The sequence below is a fragment of the Pseudopodoces humilis genome, chromosome 13, assembly GCF_049639895.1.
Source record: "Pseudopodoces humilis isolate 2021_Gansu_Grassland_sample_001 chromosome 13, ASM4963989v1, whole genome shotgun sequence".
Lineage (NCBI taxonomy): Eukaryota > Metazoa > Chordata > Aves > Passeriformes > Paridae > Pseudopodoces > Pseudopodoces humilis.
This window is the reverse complement of record NC_142212.1, coordinates 15309473-15326212: the sequence shown is the minus strand read 5'-3', so window position 1 is coordinate 15326212 and position 16740 is coordinate 15309473. Positions and strand designations below refer to the sequence as shown.

The 16740-nt window shown below is 46.3% G+C and overlaps 1 protein-coding gene across 1 annotated transcript in view; it reads left to right on the top strand.

Annotated features, from left to right (window-relative positions):
• Positions 1-16740, top strand: part of LRIG1 (leucine rich repeats and immunoglobulin like domains 1) — a 90647-nt gene that overhangs the window by 67692 nt on the left and 6215 nt on the right. Inside the window, exons 9-16 of the mRNA XM_014251502.2 lie at positions 1966-2046; positions 6986-7057; positions 8243-8314; positions 10322-10485; positions 12403-12723; positions 13340-13621; positions 14561-14980; positions 16269-16391. Of these exons, the coding sequence (XP_014106977.2) occupies positions 1966-2046; positions 6986-7057; positions 8243-8314; positions 10322-10485; positions 12403-12723; positions 13340-13621; positions 14561-14980; positions 16269-16391 (1535 nt within the window). The remainder of the gene's footprint in view (positions 1-1965; positions 2047-6985; positions 7058-8242; positions 8315-10321; positions 10486-12402; positions 12724-13339; positions 13622-14560; positions 14981-16268; positions 16392-16740) is intronic.

Here is a 16740-nt window from a genome sequence, read left to right as displayed (position 1 = left end):
GAAATGTGGAGCTATTCAAATAGAGGTCAGGCCCGGAGACCTCTGAGCACAATGATTAACAAGGCTTCGAGCATTCAAGCTCAGCCAGCCAGAAAGAATAGGAAATTGGCAACAGGGGCTGGGAGAGGAGTTGGAATACAAAGAGAGCTGGGCCAAAATACCCCACTCTTTTTTTTTTTTTCTCCCTCTCTCTATTTTCACTCATTTGTTAAAAAGGTTTTTATTCCTCCTTTCTAACACTAAACCTTTGAGTTGCCACTGGATGAACAAGCAATACCATTTTCTTTCCCTTTTTCAAGAAAACACAATGTGTGGCAGTCAATTAATAAAAGTGTGTGTCAGAGCTCCTACAGGCTGTTCCCACTTGTCAGTCTCTGCCATGGGAAAGGGTTTGCTGCTCCAAAGACCAGTAGCCCGTGGTGAAACTGAAGAGGAGAAGTGTCTGAGAAGGGATTTTCCCTTAAAAAGCAAACAGAACAAGGGACCTTGGCTTGGCAACTGTAAGGAAGATGTAGAAGCTGAGCTCCAGGAGGATGTATTTGCTCCTGGTCTCACTAGGATAGTGCTGGAAATGCCAGCAGATCAAAGCATTCTCCTGGACTTGTCTCATTGGGCACCACAGCATTATGTGCACCCACACCCCACGGGGATGCTGAGATTTTGTCCATGCCTTTGGCATAGAGCAGCCCACAGAGATCACCCTGACATCCACAGTGATGCTGGCTAAGGCCAGGGATGTGAGATTCAGGTCCCAGGCTTAAGCCAGCTGAGAAACAGGAATTGTGGCTTTTGGCCATCTCCCTTCACATCTTTAGCTCACCCTAAAGTAGAGAAAGGAGCAAAGACTGAGGCAGCTGCGGGAAAACCATTTCCATATTGAAACTGTGGCTTTCTTTTAACTGTGTTTTCCCTTCCTGTGAGTTACTGTGTATTTGTGCTGCTCAGAAGCCACACTGTGATGCCTGTATCTGGAGTGTTGGAAAATGCAGGGGGACTTGGTTTTTCTTTCTTTGGTCTTAATATTTTTTTATCTGGAAACCTTCAGATAATCATCTTCAAAAGGTGCGAAAGGAGTACCTGAGGGCTCAGGGGTTATCTGGATGGTGAAGTTTGCTTTGGTGTTGTGTTTTGCCAGGTTTTAAATCAGAGTGATGTAACAAAACCAACAAAGCCCTATTTAGTTTTTCTTTAACATTGGAAATGATGAATTTCTGTCTGTGTTGCTGGGTATTCATTGCTAGCTGGATTTAAAAGCTGGGAGGGAAGGATTTTTAAACAGACTGTTTAAACAGCTTTTGTGGATCTCTGTGTTTGTTCTGTGTGCTTGTTTTTCTTCAGACCTCTTTGACTCTTGTAATTGATGGTCAATTTGAAAGCCAAAAGAAGCTAACTCTGAAAAAGGAATTCTCTTGGTTTTTTTTCAAATGATTATACAGAGTTAGGCTGGTGCAGTGATGCTGGCGCTTTCCTTTGTTGAGTTTTCAAGTTCATTGCCAGAAAAAATGCAGCTTTGTAGAAAATACACCAAATCTTCTTCCTAAGATTCAGCTATAGACAAATACATGCATACACTGGAATACCCAAAGTGATCTTATTTCATGGCAGTAGCATTTAAGGACAGCTGTTTCTTTCAGTTTAATTTTGGCACTTCATTTTAATTTTTCTCCTTCTGTTTGGATGCACAGAACTAGAAAAGGGCAGAAACCTACTTGGTAAAAAGAAGCTGTCTTGGAGGGTTTTAGCTAGGAACAAGCCAGAGCTCTTTCTGGAACGCACCATCCCACCACGTGTCAGTGCAGGAGAAGTGACTGGTGCTGCTTTGCTGCAGGACTCTGCATTTTCTGATAACTGTCAGGAGAAAATGAGAAGCTCTCATGTGGCACTCTCCAGCTTCCTCCACTTGTTTGTAACAGTGACACTGGGACTAAGGCGCTGATTCTGAGCTCTCTCTTGTCCTCCCCCCAGGGAACTGGACCACAACGACATCTCAGGCACAATAGAAGATACCAATGGAGCCTTTACAGGCCTGGAAAACCTGAGCAAGCTGTGAGTATCCCTGGGCTTGAATTCTGCAAGCCAGTTTTGTTGTGTGCCTGTGTGGGGCTGGGTCTGTCCCTTTTTATGCAGCCTCCCTTACCTTGGAACAAGACAAAAATCAAGAGAAAATCTGAGCTGTAACAGTTTTGCAGGCTCACTGCAAGAGCACAAATGTGGTTTTTAAGCACTGATGTTTTTAAGCAGGTATGAGGCAATTATTTCCTTTCTAAATGGTGAACAGACAGTACCACATACTGCAGTTCAGACACAGAGAGAAATTTAAGCTGTTTTCATGTATAAAATTCAGCACAACCATTCCTCACTTCTAAAAGCAAACAACAAAAATGACCCCTTGCAGTCTTCAGCGAGGCACTGATTGATGCAGAAAATAACAATAAACAGAGAGAAAAATCACCCCACTTCCTGTTACAACAGAGGATTGAAACAGGATTCGTTTCTGTGGGATACTCTTTCTGAGAGTGATCTTTTGGGCTCAGTTCCATGTGCAGTGACAATAAAAGGCACCATGGGGCACAGGCTCTTAAAGAGATAAAAAGAAACCCAAGGCAAGCATGCGCCTTGCAAATGTTTATGGCTTGTTTGGCCTTCGCAAGGATTTTCACATTGCTCCGTACAAGTCCCTGTTCCATTTGAAATGGGTGATATAAATCAGCCCTGTCAGAGGAGTCTCTGATGGCTTGTGACAAATCAAGAGTCTCTAATCATTACCTCTTGCCTTTGTTGAAGTTCTCAGCACCCCCCCATGCCGCTGTCTGTGATGCTGGGATGGCACAGCCAGAGGTGCAGTAAAAGTACCTCGATGGATAGCAGATGGCTGGGATGGATCCTGGCAGGCGGGATGTTGTCACGCTCTCATTAGAGACTCCTCGGGGAGTGGGATGAGCCATGGCAGGGTCTGTGGAGATGGGAGTGCTTAGAGGAGAAAAATCTGAAATCACAGAGATGGCATTTGATGGTTGCTGAGGGGAGTCACTGGGTCCATGTGGAGGGGACCAAGTTGCAGCTGCAAGTAAAATGGGACAGAAGGCAGAGGAGGATTTAAGGACAGGGGGAGCCAGATGGGGAAGCAGAAGTGTGGGAGTGAGAGAGAAGTCAGTAAGAATTGCTGTGTGTGCAGAGTCAGGGGATCTTCCCATGACTGCCAGAAAAAAGGCAGAGGAGCAGATATGGTGGGTAGAAGAGTCCTTGGCTGCCTGAGTGTTTGGTTTGTCTGAAGAACCCAGTGAGATCATGTGAGCAGCTGGAAGGGTGATGGGAGCAGAGACTTTGCCCAGTGGGATTTTTAGGCTGTAGGGATTATGAGTCTGTAATGCTGCTTTGACAAGGGAGAGAAGGTGGTGGAAAGGAGCAGAGAGAGCTGTCCTGGTGGTACATCCACTGCTGGTACATCCCTCCAACACGGGCACAGGAGAAAAAGTAGTGGTCCCAAGTGATTAGGATATGTTAGAAATGCTGGGTGCAGATAACAGGAGAGTGGTGAAAAAACCCAGAGGAGACAGCATGGAAGGAAAGAGTTCAGCAAAAGGACTGACTTGGAAAGCAGGAGCAGGGAGCCCTGAGGAGCTGTGGGGGTCAGGCAGAGGCCAGGAGGAACAGCAAGGAGCGGGAGGAGGAAGGAAGAGGGAGCAGGGGCAGCCTGTGGGGTTATGTGCTGGAACTCTGGGCAGAGCAGCTATTGCTGTCCCCTGTGAAATGCCTGATGAGATGTTTGTCACCAAGCACAAGGAACACCTCCAAAAGATTGCTGGTTTGAGCTGCTGGTACACAAAGATGCACTATGGGCTTGTGCAAGTCTAAGGAAGTTTGGTTTATATCTTTCTTCCTTTGTTGACTGATGCCTGTCATTGCACATGGACTCGGGCCAGCTCTGAGTCTGGCTGAGGGACATGTGCAGGGAAGGTTTGTGCAGGGAATTGTAGCACATTTCATAGCCTGGAAAAACATGAGGATCAGGTTGGTTTGGGGCAGACAGGAGTGGTTTGATTACTTAACAGAGTGAACTGCTGTGGGACAGACAGCTTGCTTGTCACCCAGTGTGTAAGGCTAAAAGATGCTCAGAAAATGAAATTATTTTATTATTACTCCTTGAGGCATTTTGAGAATACTTGTGAGTGGTCACTTTTAAAGGCATCTCCTCAGAACTGTTTTAGCTTATCAGCACATAAATCCCAAACTAGTGATTTCTAGGGCTGAAATGAGTACCAGGATATTTTTGTAAATAAAAGATCAGCCCTTAACAGCAAACATTTCACTGTGTGATTTAGGGCTCGTGTTTAAACTGTCAACCACTTTAAATGCATTAGCATACAAAAAATAAATGGGCACTTCAGAGGAGACCTTCCAATGAATTAATAATCACCTCAGCTCTGTGGAGATTGCCTTAAAAGCCATTCCCCTTTGATCTGGCACAGATTAGCCTCTGAAAGGATTTAGCACAGAGAGGGTTGTTCGCTGACATGAAGGTGTTAAACAGAGATGGAGAGGCCAGTCACTTTAGCCTTCTCTGAATTATATATGAAGCTCTCCAGGATGGAGAGCACAGGCCTGAATTAAAATGTTGCTTGAAGAAAGAGGGACTCGAGAAGCACTGAAGCATAAAAAGCACCGGTGGAATTGCTGCAGAGCAAGGAGGTTCCTAATTATTCAAACTGCTAAATGTAACCGGCTTTTTGATGGCTCACTCAGCAAGATCTTCTTCCTGCAGGTGTAAACTGTCTGGAGGAGAAAACACTGCAGTGAATTGTGTGCCACAATTACACTGGTGCAGTCTCCAGGAGAGCTTGTGCTTGGCTCTGCCCTGTGGAGGAGGTTTTGGCCAGCAGTGGAATGGCTGATTGTGGCTGTGTTCTGCTGCCTTCACATTCCAGCCTTCCACAGCCCTTTGATGGGGGCTACTAGGTTCAAACTCTCAGATTTGTAGAGGCACTTAATTGAAATTAGTTGCAAGGAGTAATTATTAATGAGTTTGCTGAGGCCTGACTTGTCATGTGTGTTAGGTATTTCTCATGTCCAGGCATCAAGCTTTGTGCACCTACACAAGTGGTGGAGCTGTGTATTCCCTTCCCAAATGTACTGTACTCTGCACAGATAACTAAACAGATACCAGCACTGTCTCCAATTTTCAAAGTCCAGAATCCACTGAACTGTAATAGAAATCTGCATATATCAAACCTAAGCTCAACATAATTTTTTCAACAGCAGTTGCCCATTTAACTTCAATTAGAATTGTAAATCTTTAGGAACATCAAGTCCAACCATTAACCTAGCACCATCACCATATTCATCACTAAAACCATGTCCTGGAGTGCCACATCCACAAGGTTTTTGAACACTTCCAAGGATGGTGACTGACACTTCCCTGGGAAGCTTGTTCAATGCTTACAAAACTCTCTCTGAAGAAATTTTTCTTAAAATCTAGTCTAGACCTCTCCTGGCACAGCTTGAGGCCATTTCCTTTAGTCCTTATTTTATCCTTGCCTTGTCCTTATAACACACTTATTTAGGAACATGGCTCCAGAAATCAGTGTGTATGGATGCAGCCATTTGACCAGAGTTTACATATAGTAAATTATTTACTGTATTAATCATTCTAATGGATTTTTCAAAGCCTTCATTAATGCAACATCCCTTTTACCAAATGATGGCACACATGATTGCACACATCCTTTGGAGCTGGGGGTATTTGAAACTGGGCTTTCTGGGAGCCAGTATATAACCAAATTATCCTGACATTTGAAAAGTGCTTTGTGGAAAGCCTTGACAAGTTCTTGGTAATGTATTTGCTCATGAAATGGCTGCACACGTTCCATCTTGTACTCCTTTCCCTGGACAGTAAGCAAGCAGTGGGACCATCATAGTTGTCTTTTTGGGGTGCAGATACAGGTCACACCCTATGCTGAAGGACAGCTCTTGAATGAAAACTCAAAATCAAATGCAGCACCAGATGTGCCTTTTCTTCACCTGAGCTGTGGGTGATGACTTGCCCTGGACACCACATGGTGATAACAGCTGCACCTGGAGGATAAACCTTAGAGGGAGCCTGGGGAAGGAAAGCAGCTCCTAATTAATGACACTGGTTGATGTTTTATTAAAACAGGTGGAGAGACTGTCCATTTGGCATGAACCCTGCCCCTGGCCATTAGCACTGGTCAATATTTATGGAGAACTGTTGCTCTGGAGATGGCAGCTGGGCTGGGATCTCTCCAGCTGGCTGTTTTCTGCTGATAGTCCCCTCATGCCACTGCTGATTCAGAGGAATGCTCTCTGATCACAAATGCAAGCAAGCCCCCTCCTCAGCTCTGAACATTACCTGTTCTGCCTTTTGCTCCTTGAAATTATCCTTGGCTATGATCTGTTGCATGATGCTGCTTTGCTGTTGTATTTACAAGGAAGGAATGAGCAGTGCCAGCAGTCAGCTGCCTTGTGAATGTGCAGCCCAGGGGCAGCCCTAGCTCTGTGTGCTGATAGCTCAGGCCAAGCACCAGTGAATAAATTACCACTCTTTTTCCTGTCTGAGAAGAAGTCAGAAATGAAAAGTGCTGTGGGGAGAGACCAATATCTTGTTAAACTGTCACTGCACTTAATCCTGTCCACAGCTTGCCTGTGAAGAACAGAGGGGACCTTCTGTTACTCAGCAAGCTGGTTCCCAAGCATGGGAGCAAACCTGCCTGTTTACGTGACATGGCACATTCCCTTCTGCGCTGTCATCACTATTAAATTCAAATACAGATAAAAGGATTTAATTTCAGGAGCAGGAAAGCGAGTGTGCTTCAGCCCTCTTAATCTCTGTGCAGTTCAGATTTCCTACGACTTACACTGAGTGTATATATCAGATAAAGCCACACTAATTGTGTTCCTTTTTTTTTTTTGCCCCCCCTTTCCCCATTTTCTTTCTGTTTATCTGGCACTGGATGTTTGGAAACTGCAGAACTCTGTTTGGAAACAAGATCAAGTCAGTGGCCAAGAAAGCGTTCTCAGGGTTGGAGGCTCTGGAGCACCTGTGAGTAACCCACCATGCCTCAGAGGTTGGGAAGGGGGGGGTCTGCCAAAAGTAGCTGCTTGAGAAATCTGCTAGCAATTTAATAGTGTCTTTGTAAACTGAGAAGCCAGTCCATTTGTGGGGGCCACCTGCTTCCTTCTCATTATAAGTCCGCCTCAGCTTTGGCCTTTTTTTGTGCCAGGAACAAAGTCAGAGAACATATGGGAAATTTGCATGCTCTTAATTTTTGAGAGTATCACCTTGACTTGCACATTACTGCTTTGCAGGCTGTTAGCAATGAAAATAGGCTGGTTCAGACAGAACACTCTCTCCTCTTTTGCCCCAGCCTCCCCCTAAACCTGGGCTCTGGCAGTGACATGTGCTGCAGATGACTGATTTCGATGCATCCCCACTGAACATCTCCATTCAGCACAACCCCCCTCAGAGCCATTTGCAAGAAGTCAATTTTGGCTCTGTGTAATTTTTTTCTGTGTCCCAAGGCTGATGACTCCAGCAGTGATTCATGAATAACCTCCTTTCTTGGATTAAGACGAGTTAAAGTATATGTGACTGTGCTCTACATGTTTTATTGGCTGTTGATTGTATGAAATGTTATGGCCATCAAGAGCATGCTGAAAGATTTGGGCTGCCTGATTGGGAGAACATTCCCAAATAAAGGTGCCCTTAATTCTCTACTGAGATTGTCCTCTTTAAGCAGTGCTCGTCTGCCCTACATGTCACTTAGTAAACTTCAGCCCTAAATCTGACACTGTGCTTTTTCAGAGAACAAATTATTTTAATTAGTGATATTTGTAAGGGAAGCCTTTAACCCCTTCCTTTGGAAATACTGTGATTTTTTGAACCCAACAGTATCCTCTCCAAGTAATTTTCAAATAATTCCTCAGATGCTGCTTAGTGCAAATATTTGCCTTCTTTTATGTGGGGTACCACATTCCAGACTATCTTTAGTTATCAAGGGAGCTGAGGAATTCCTGAGCTATGGATGATGGATGTAGTAGCTCAGACTGAGAAAGTGTAGTGAGAAGACTGAGTAGGGGATGACCTAGTGATTTAATTAAATGTAATTTTTGTTGGCTGGCTAATGTTGATTCCTGCTACTGGAGTCAGTGCTGAAATCAATGTGGAGAGGCTCTGTCCCAGCCGTGGCATCCCCTTTGTTCACACTGCCTGTGGTTGTGCCTGCAGGAACCTCGGGGACAACGCCATCCGCTCCATCCAAGCCGATGCCTTTGCCAGGATGAAGAGCCTGCGGCAGCTGTAAGTGATTGCCCTGCTCACACCCTCAGGCAGGAGGGCTCCTCCTGGCCCTAGATGTGAGCAGCAGCACGGGTGTTACCCACATTACCGCTCACTCATTTCACCCCTCCCCTGCATCCTCCTCTGTGGGGTATTTTTTACACAGGAGAAGCTGTCACGGGAACATCTTGCATGTAATAGTGAGTGAAATTAGATCACTGGCACAGGTTCTTCCAGCAGCTTTGTGCCTGTGCAATTATTCATCTCTGCCCAGGAAGTCCAGCTCTGGTCCTGTTAGCTTCTCCTGCTCACACCACCATGGATTTAATTCCCAGTGGCCCATCTGCTCCCTCGCTGTACACCTGTGTTTAGGGTTCACACACAGGACTGATATTGCAGTGATAAGCACCATTTGAACTGCATCCACTTGTCATTCAGCCTTCTGGTGTAAAAATACAGATGTGTTATCAGAACTGCTGCTTGTGCTCCAGGATGGGGCTCTGCACTGTTATCAGACACTGTTTCCACTCTTGCCTGGCTTCCTTTTCTCTTCTTCCCCATAAATATTTAATCTACTGTCAGTGCATTGCTATGCCCCAGAGTAGTGCAGTGTCTATGGAACACAAAATCATTTATTTGGTATTTGGGCAGGTGCAGGTTCTTGCTCCTGACATTGGAAATGGGAATCAGATGGTCACTGTTGGCAGTGACACCTGATACCAGTGGCTGGGAATGAAGAAGATAAACACCATGCATCTCTTGTGTGATTACAAACTTCTGCACTGGCACTTGAAACAAAATTGAGTTGAAAGATTGATCTTATTAGGAAGAGACAGTGAGATCCCAGATATTGTGAATGAATATTTATAAAATGGAGAAGTTCAGATAGAGGACATTTAAATGCAGAATGCCTTGTGCTGAAGGACCTTGTGACCTGTTCCAAGCAGCCAGGAGGGATTTATGCCATCATATGTGTTAGAGGCTACACATCTTTCTAGAACAGCAAAGTGGACAGCTTTGAAAAATCAAATCCCTATATTCCCTCCCTCTCCAGTCAATTTCTTTCTTTTTCCCTCTCCTTCTCATTTCAAACTTCAGGATTTCCCGAGGTAGAAAAATAGCAGGAGATTCACATCTTATAGTGCAGTGCTGGAGTTGGAATTCTGCTGTGTTCTTGATACTCTGCTCTTTCATAGCTTGTAGTATTACAGGACAGAAGTTCTCTCTGGGGCATTTTCCCAGTCTCTGAGGCATCCTCACATTCAATTCCAAGGATCAGACTGAGTTTTTCAAAACAGACCAAAGTATGAATGCCCTTTTTATGTAAATTTACAGTTTTTCACTGGCCTTAGAGCTGTGCTGAGCCATAATTTGGCCCAGAATATTTTAAAAACCCCACATTAATCCCCTTGTTCTTTACCCCTTTTTCACACTCTTTTGCTAACAGAAGGTACTAAGCTAGTGTTGGATCAGAATACTGCAGTGGTGGGGTTGGAACTCAGGATGCTGAGAAATGTTTATGTGTTTTGTTTTCCACACTAGTTACTGCTTCTGTGGGGTTTACACAAATATCTTTGGTCATTTCTCCTCTAACTGCTTCTGTTAAGCAGTAAACACAACTCCAGGGTCACCTTATAGAAGGCAGTATATATCTCTCTGGTCAGTAGTTAAGTGCTGAATTTGGTCCCCACCAAAGATGCTCAAACCACAGGGGCAGAGCAGGAACTCATTGACATTTCTTGTCTGTTCCTGGGGATCACTCTGGGAGCTGGTTCATAATTACAAGGTGCTGCAATGTCACTGCAGTACAGGAGGGAGTTTGTCTACGTGGAGATGAAATGCTATTTGAATGTGTCACATCTGTAACATTTTTAGTGCCTCGAGGACATCCCTGCAGTCCTTTTTCTTCCTTCCACCCATGCTGGGGGGGCAGGAGGAAAGTGTTTAACATGAAAGGACTGGGAGCCTCCCAGCCTTCCCTGTGTGCAGGACTCACAGCAGGCTCGTGTTGGTTTTGTTTCCCTGCAGCCACATTAACAGTGACAGCTTCCTCTGTGACTGCCAGCTGAAGTGGCTGCCCCAGTGGTTAGTGGAGAAGGAGCTGCAGTCCTTTGTGGTGGCCACCTGTGCCCATCCTGAGTCACTGAAAAGCAAGAGCATTTTTGCCATCCAGCCAGAGAGTTTTGTGTGTGGTAAGTCTCGCCTGCGTGTTTTGAGGTTGTATGAAGGGTAGGAGTCACTTGGGAAACATTTTCTTTGAGTACCAGCATGTTATTATGAGAGTGTTTCTGTTTTGTTTCGTTATTCAGCGGGATCAAAGGAAGCCCAAGCCTGCATTTAAAAAATTTGTCATTGGCTACAATTTATTTCCCACTAAAACCACACAGTGCATTGCTTGCATCCAGAGTATTCCTTACAGGGCTCCCTGACTATTAAATCAAAAGGGACTAAGGCCTGTTCCACTTCCAGATGGGGCTGCACAGACACTTCCCCAGTCCTCTCAGCTTGATAGTATCAAGACTGCAGATGTAATTTTTTCCCTTCTGCAGTGTTCTGAGCTCTTCTGTGGATTTGTGTTCTTCACTCATCTTTTCTCCCTCTTGGAGACAACAATGAGTTAAAAACAAAACCCAGAGGAGAGTCCCTCCATCACAGCTGGTTCTTTGGGGGCAGCAAGGCCCACCCAAATACTGCAGTTGACTCTGCACCTGAGCCATGGTTTCAAAGCAGCTTTACTTAATACCCAGCACACATAAACATCTACCGCCTTTCTCATAAAGAAAAAGAAATTCAAATCATCAGAGCTGGCCAAATCAATGCTGTTGAGGCATTCAGGTTTTGGGGAAAAGAAAGGCCTGGTTTGGGAGCCAAACCCTGTGCAGTGGAGCCAAGCAGTGAGGATCCTGGGTGGAGCTGCACATGGCTGTTTGAAGGAAAAATGAGCTTTTGCAAACACTGTTTAACTGAGCTGAATGCATGACTTGCACTGAACACAGAGCAGAAGCTTTGTTCCCATGTCCCTCCTGATCCCCCAGTGACATGCTCTGCCTAGGTGGCCTCTGTCTGAGCAGGCTGGGAGGGAGGCTTGCTGTGCTCATCTGGAAGAAGAGATCCTGAAGGCTCCATCCCCACAGCAACATCACAAAGCAAAAGCAGCTTTGCTTCCTGGTGCCTGCCAAGTCCTCCAGGCACTAGTAGTCCTGGTTCCAGAGGCCTGGCTGTTTAATTAAACCTTAGTCAAATATTAAATTACACCATTTGTAGAAACCTAATAAATGAATCTGCTTGGAACCTTGCTAAAACCAACAGTCTTCAGGGAAGAGAGAGAGAGTGTGCAAAGCTTTCCAGCCTGGTCGGGTGACAGGCAAATACAGCTGCTTCTGCTTTGGCAGCATGGGCTGCGTAGAGTCCTTTAGGTTGAAAAAGACCTCTAAGACCTTTGAATCCAACCATTAACTTACTACAGCCAGATGCACCACTAAACCATGGCCCCGAGTGCCACATCTCTTAAATACTTCCAGGGATGGTGACTCCACCATGTCCCTGGGCAGCTCATTCTGGTGCTTGACAGCCCTTTTGGCGAAGAAATGTTTCTTATTAGCTGATCTAAACCTGTCCTGGCACAACTTGAGGCCATTGCCTCTTGTCCTATTGCCTGGGAGAAGAGACCAATCTCCACCTCAGTAAAACCTCCTGGGGGTGATTTTCTCTGGAGGTGACACTTGCAGCCCTTTTTGCCCTCTCCCCCCCTCCTATTTCATGCCAATTCAGGTCTGGAGGTGACGTTCTAAGTTTAGTTGTGCTCTTCATGCATGGTTTGTACAAGGAAGGACAACCTGAATATGGCCTGAATATCTTCTTCAGACCACAGTATCTTAGATTCAGTTGGTGAAGGAGCTGGCTGTCTTTTAGGTGTCTGAGGTCACTCGGTGACCATCTCAGCCCACTGAAGGAACCAGAGGAACAACAATCCCATGTAAACCAAAGACTCAATGGAGCTGTGTGTGGCACACCTGCTCTACACAGCACCACTTATTTCTCATTTCACCTCCTGCTTTGCTCTAGTCTGCCCTCAGAGTCCAGCACTGACTATTGCTGTTTCCTCCCAGACGATTTCCCCAAGCCACAGATCATCATCCAGCCCGAGACGACGGTGGCTGTCCTCGGCAAGGACATCCGCTTCACCTGCCTGGCCGCCAGCAGCAGCAGCTCCCCCATGATGTTTGCCTGGAAGAAGGACAACGAGATGCTGCACAACGCCGAGATCGAGAACTTCGCTCACGTGCGGGCCAAGGACGGGGAGGTGATGGAGTGCACCACCATCCTGCACCTGCGGCACGTCACCTTCGCGCACGAGGGCCGCTACCAGTGCGTCATCACCAACCACTTCGGCTCCACCTACTCCAACAAGGCCCGGCTCACCGTTAATGGTGAGTGGGAACTGCTTCCTCTTCCTCAGCCTGAGCTCCTACATGGTGCAATTCCTTGGGATCCACTTAGTTTCTCCCGAGGGTCTGTTCCTGATGGTGAGCTCTTAACCTCTGCACAGCAGCTGTTTGTATCTGGGTGGATGCTGGGAAATGCCCTGGGAGGAGCACACACCATTTTGTGTTGGTTGCCATCCAGCCAAGCACTTCAGCATGAATGTTCTTAACAGCTTGAGCTGCTGCTCTTTGGCTGCTCAGGTAGATTCTTAGCCCAATGAAAATGAAAATACAAAGGGATGCAAAGAAAACGGATGTAACAGTTGGAAGTTCTCTGTAGGAGAGATAGATTTTTTTTTCCCCAGGTTTCACAGAAAAAATTAGCTTTGATCCCATGTCTATAGTTTGGGGTGTCATGGACTCTGCAGACAGGTGTGTTCTGTAGAAACACAAGGTCAATCCCCAGCAGTTCAGAGACACCCTGCCAAGGCCTGTGGGCATCCTCCTGCCAGTGGGTAATTATCACTTCAATCCCCTCTGTGGGAAGGCAAACAGACCTGCCCAGGAGATGGTGTTTCCCCACGGAATCGCTCACGCCCTTTTCTCATTTCTCCTTTATCAGTGCTGCCGTCCTTTATCAAAACCCCCCACGACATCACGAGCCGGACGGGGACGACGGCGCGCTTGGAGTGCGCGGCCGAGGGCCACCCCACGCCCCAGATCGCCTGGCAGAAGGACGGCGGCACCGACTTCCCCGCGGCCCGCGAGCGCCGCATGCACGTCATGCCCGACGACGACGTCTTCTTCATCACCGACGTGAAGATCGAGGACATGGGCGTCTACAGCTGCACAGCCCAGAACTCTGCGGGCTCCGTGCTCGCCAATGCCACCCTCACCGTGCTGGGTAAGATGCCTTAGGATCTTAGCTTTTATACTTCTTCATGTATTTGTAATCCTGCAATTCTTCAGTGCGCGACTCCAAACTCGGTATAGAGTGTTAGCTACTGTTCTCCCATTTTGGTCAGACAAAACAATTCCTCTCTAGGCCTGGGAATCAAGGATACCTCACTGTCTCAGACCCCAAGAAAACAAAAGTGAGTTGGTGGGGAAGCAGACTTCGAGTAAATTACTTACCTCAATATGGAAATGGACCAAACTTATAAAAGCATGAAAACCCATCATCCATTTTTGGGTGTAGTCCCTGGGCAGGCTTTGTCTGCCCTAAATGTACCTGAAGGCCCTTCAAAAAATATAACTGCTTTTATTCCCTTATTTTTTCTGGCCTCTGTTTTTAGGTAGTGCCAAAAAGGCATCACCGGTGCCCCAGGAGGCCGAGTGCAAGTGGGAACTGGGAGAGGGGGCCATTCAAGCTCTTTACCGGTTGCAGATAAAAGAGAGACAGAGTCAAATGGTCTTAGTCTTGTTTCATTGTTTTACACCATAGTTCACTAATGAAAAATACCTGTTAAGTAAGAGAAGGAGCTGTAAGTCACATCTTCTCTTGTGCCAAGGAAGCCCCTCCAACCAGCCTATTTGTCTGGGAAAATTACTTCAGAAGGAAATTGTACTTCATCTCTTTTGCCCTATGAAATAATTCACGTGTCAGCTGTTGGCCCATGTCCTCAGAAGTTTCTTGTTGGGAAAACTTAACACTAATTGGTTGTGAGAAGTGAGACCTTGACTGTGCTTGTTAGATTAGTTGTGGTAGGCAGCTGACATACTCCTGAGCATGTGCCTGCTTCATGCATTGCTGTGTCTGCAGGAACACGAGGAATATTCAGTGCTGTTAAATCTGTTGTTACACTGTCCCTATGAATTAATTTCTGTGTTTGTTCTCCTGCAGAGACTCCATCTTTGGTCCATCCACTGGAAGATCACGTGGTGTCCGTGGGTGAGACCGTGGCTCTCCAGTGCAAAGCCACGGGGAGCCCCCCGCCCCGCATCACCTGGCTGAAAGGTGACCAGCCCCTAGTGGTGACAGAAAGGCACCACTTCACCTCGGGCAACCAGCTGCTGATCGTCAGGAACGTGGTCCTGGAGGACGCGGGGAAGTACACGTGTGAGATGTCCAACACGCTGGGCACGGAGCGCGCGCACAGCCACGTCAGCATCCTGCAGTCGCTGGGCTGCCGCAAGGACCGCACCACCGTGGGCATCATCACCATCGCCGTGGTCTGCAGCATCGTGCTCACCTCCCTGGTCTGGGTCTGCATCATCTACCAGACCAGGAAGAAGAGTGAAGAGTACAGTGTCACCAACACAGGTAGCTCCGGTGTCCTGAGGCCCCCTCTAACCTTTCGTGCTGCAGACATCCCACCGAGGCTGAGCCGGCTCATCAGGGAGCCTCACAATCCACTGGAACTGCAGCTGGCTTATCTCCCTGGTTCTCTTGGCTCACAGGGCTGGAACCAGCTTTCACTTGCTGCTGAAGCATGTTCAGAGCTGCATTTCTCCCCTTGGCTTGCTCTTCAGGAAGGTCTTTTCCACTTGGCAGTAGTTCCAGCCATTGCTTTGCTACTTCGGTTTTCCATGACCATAAATGATAACTTTTGAGACAGTCTGGATGATGTTCATGATGCTGGGAACCTGTCTTACTTTTTGGATATCTGTATTTTTAAAGACTTTGAAGTCAAAACTTGAAAAATTAGACTTTGAAGCTGGAATCCATTTTCCATGTTGGCTATAAGAGCCTGCCCTGCTGATGGGGGGGTGGGGATATCTATTACTTTTTAGAGGAAATATTAGTGTTTATTGCTTTCTCCTGATATTCAGAGGGGATAATTTGGTGCTGAAATAAGTGTTGCAGTAAGAATAGTCTCCTGCCCTCCTTATGCAGCCTCTGAACAAAACAGAATTATGAAAGAACCAGCCTAAGAATTTCCCAGCCTGCTTGGAATTTCCAGCCTTCCTACATTATGTTTAGCTTTACATAGAGAACAAAAGGATTTTTGAAGACACAGGCTAGGTAGGAAGTCTTGGATAGACTATTAGCAGTGTGATGTACTAGTGGGATACTTTCATAATTCCTTTTTATAGTCCTGAAAATCCAGCACTTCGTGCCTGATATAATTGAGTTTCACTTGGTTTTGTGTGGCAAGGGAAACTGAAATTGCCTGATAGAAAATGGGGAAAGCCAAGGACAGCTAACAGGCTTAATTCCTGCTTAAGGTAACCAAATACCCTGTTCTGCAGAATGCTTTTACTCCTGACTTCAGGGGGCAGAAGAGTTGAGTCGAAGGAGGGACTGAATTTCAGGGGAGAGAGAAGGATTTACTTTTTCTGAATAAATCGTTCTACTCCACTACTATGTACCGACCATGCCACATGCAAATACTCAAAGTGCCTTTATCAGCACTCTGTCTCACAGCTTTAAGCTTTGAAAAATCAGGAATGGGGCTTCTGAGGGGAGAGGAATATTTAGGCAGTTCAGTTTCCAATGCACCTACAGAAAATAACCGGTTCTAGATCTGGTCCCAAATACCCCTTGAGAATGCAAATTTACTTTGAAAATCCTGCTGGGAACTGACTTTTCCCTGCTCCCATTGCTCTAGATGAGACTATTGTGCCTCCTGATGTGCCAAGCTACTTGTCCTCCCAAGGGACTCTCTCAGAGCGCCAGGAAGTGGCCATTGGAGTGGACACCCAGCAGCCCAATGGGCACATTGACAGCAACGGTGAGAAATGGTTTAATTATTCTGTAATGCTGGATCTGAACTTGATATGGGAGGTAGAAATCTCAGCCCAGAGTGCTTCTGTGTTTGTTTTGAGTTACCTGAGAGATCTTCATAATGTAACTCCTGCATCTATGCAGAACAGGGATGTGTGTTTGACTTCACAGAGCTCTCCTCTCCCAGGAGTAAGTGTTCCTACAAGCTGACTGCCCCAGAATCTGCTCAGTCAGGCCCTAAGGACTGTTTTTTTGCTAATTTTGGATTCTTTTTTTTGGCAGCAGAGTTACCCATAGTCATACTAGAAAATACATTAGCATTGCCTGTCCCTGCCTTCAGGCTTTGAAATTAAATG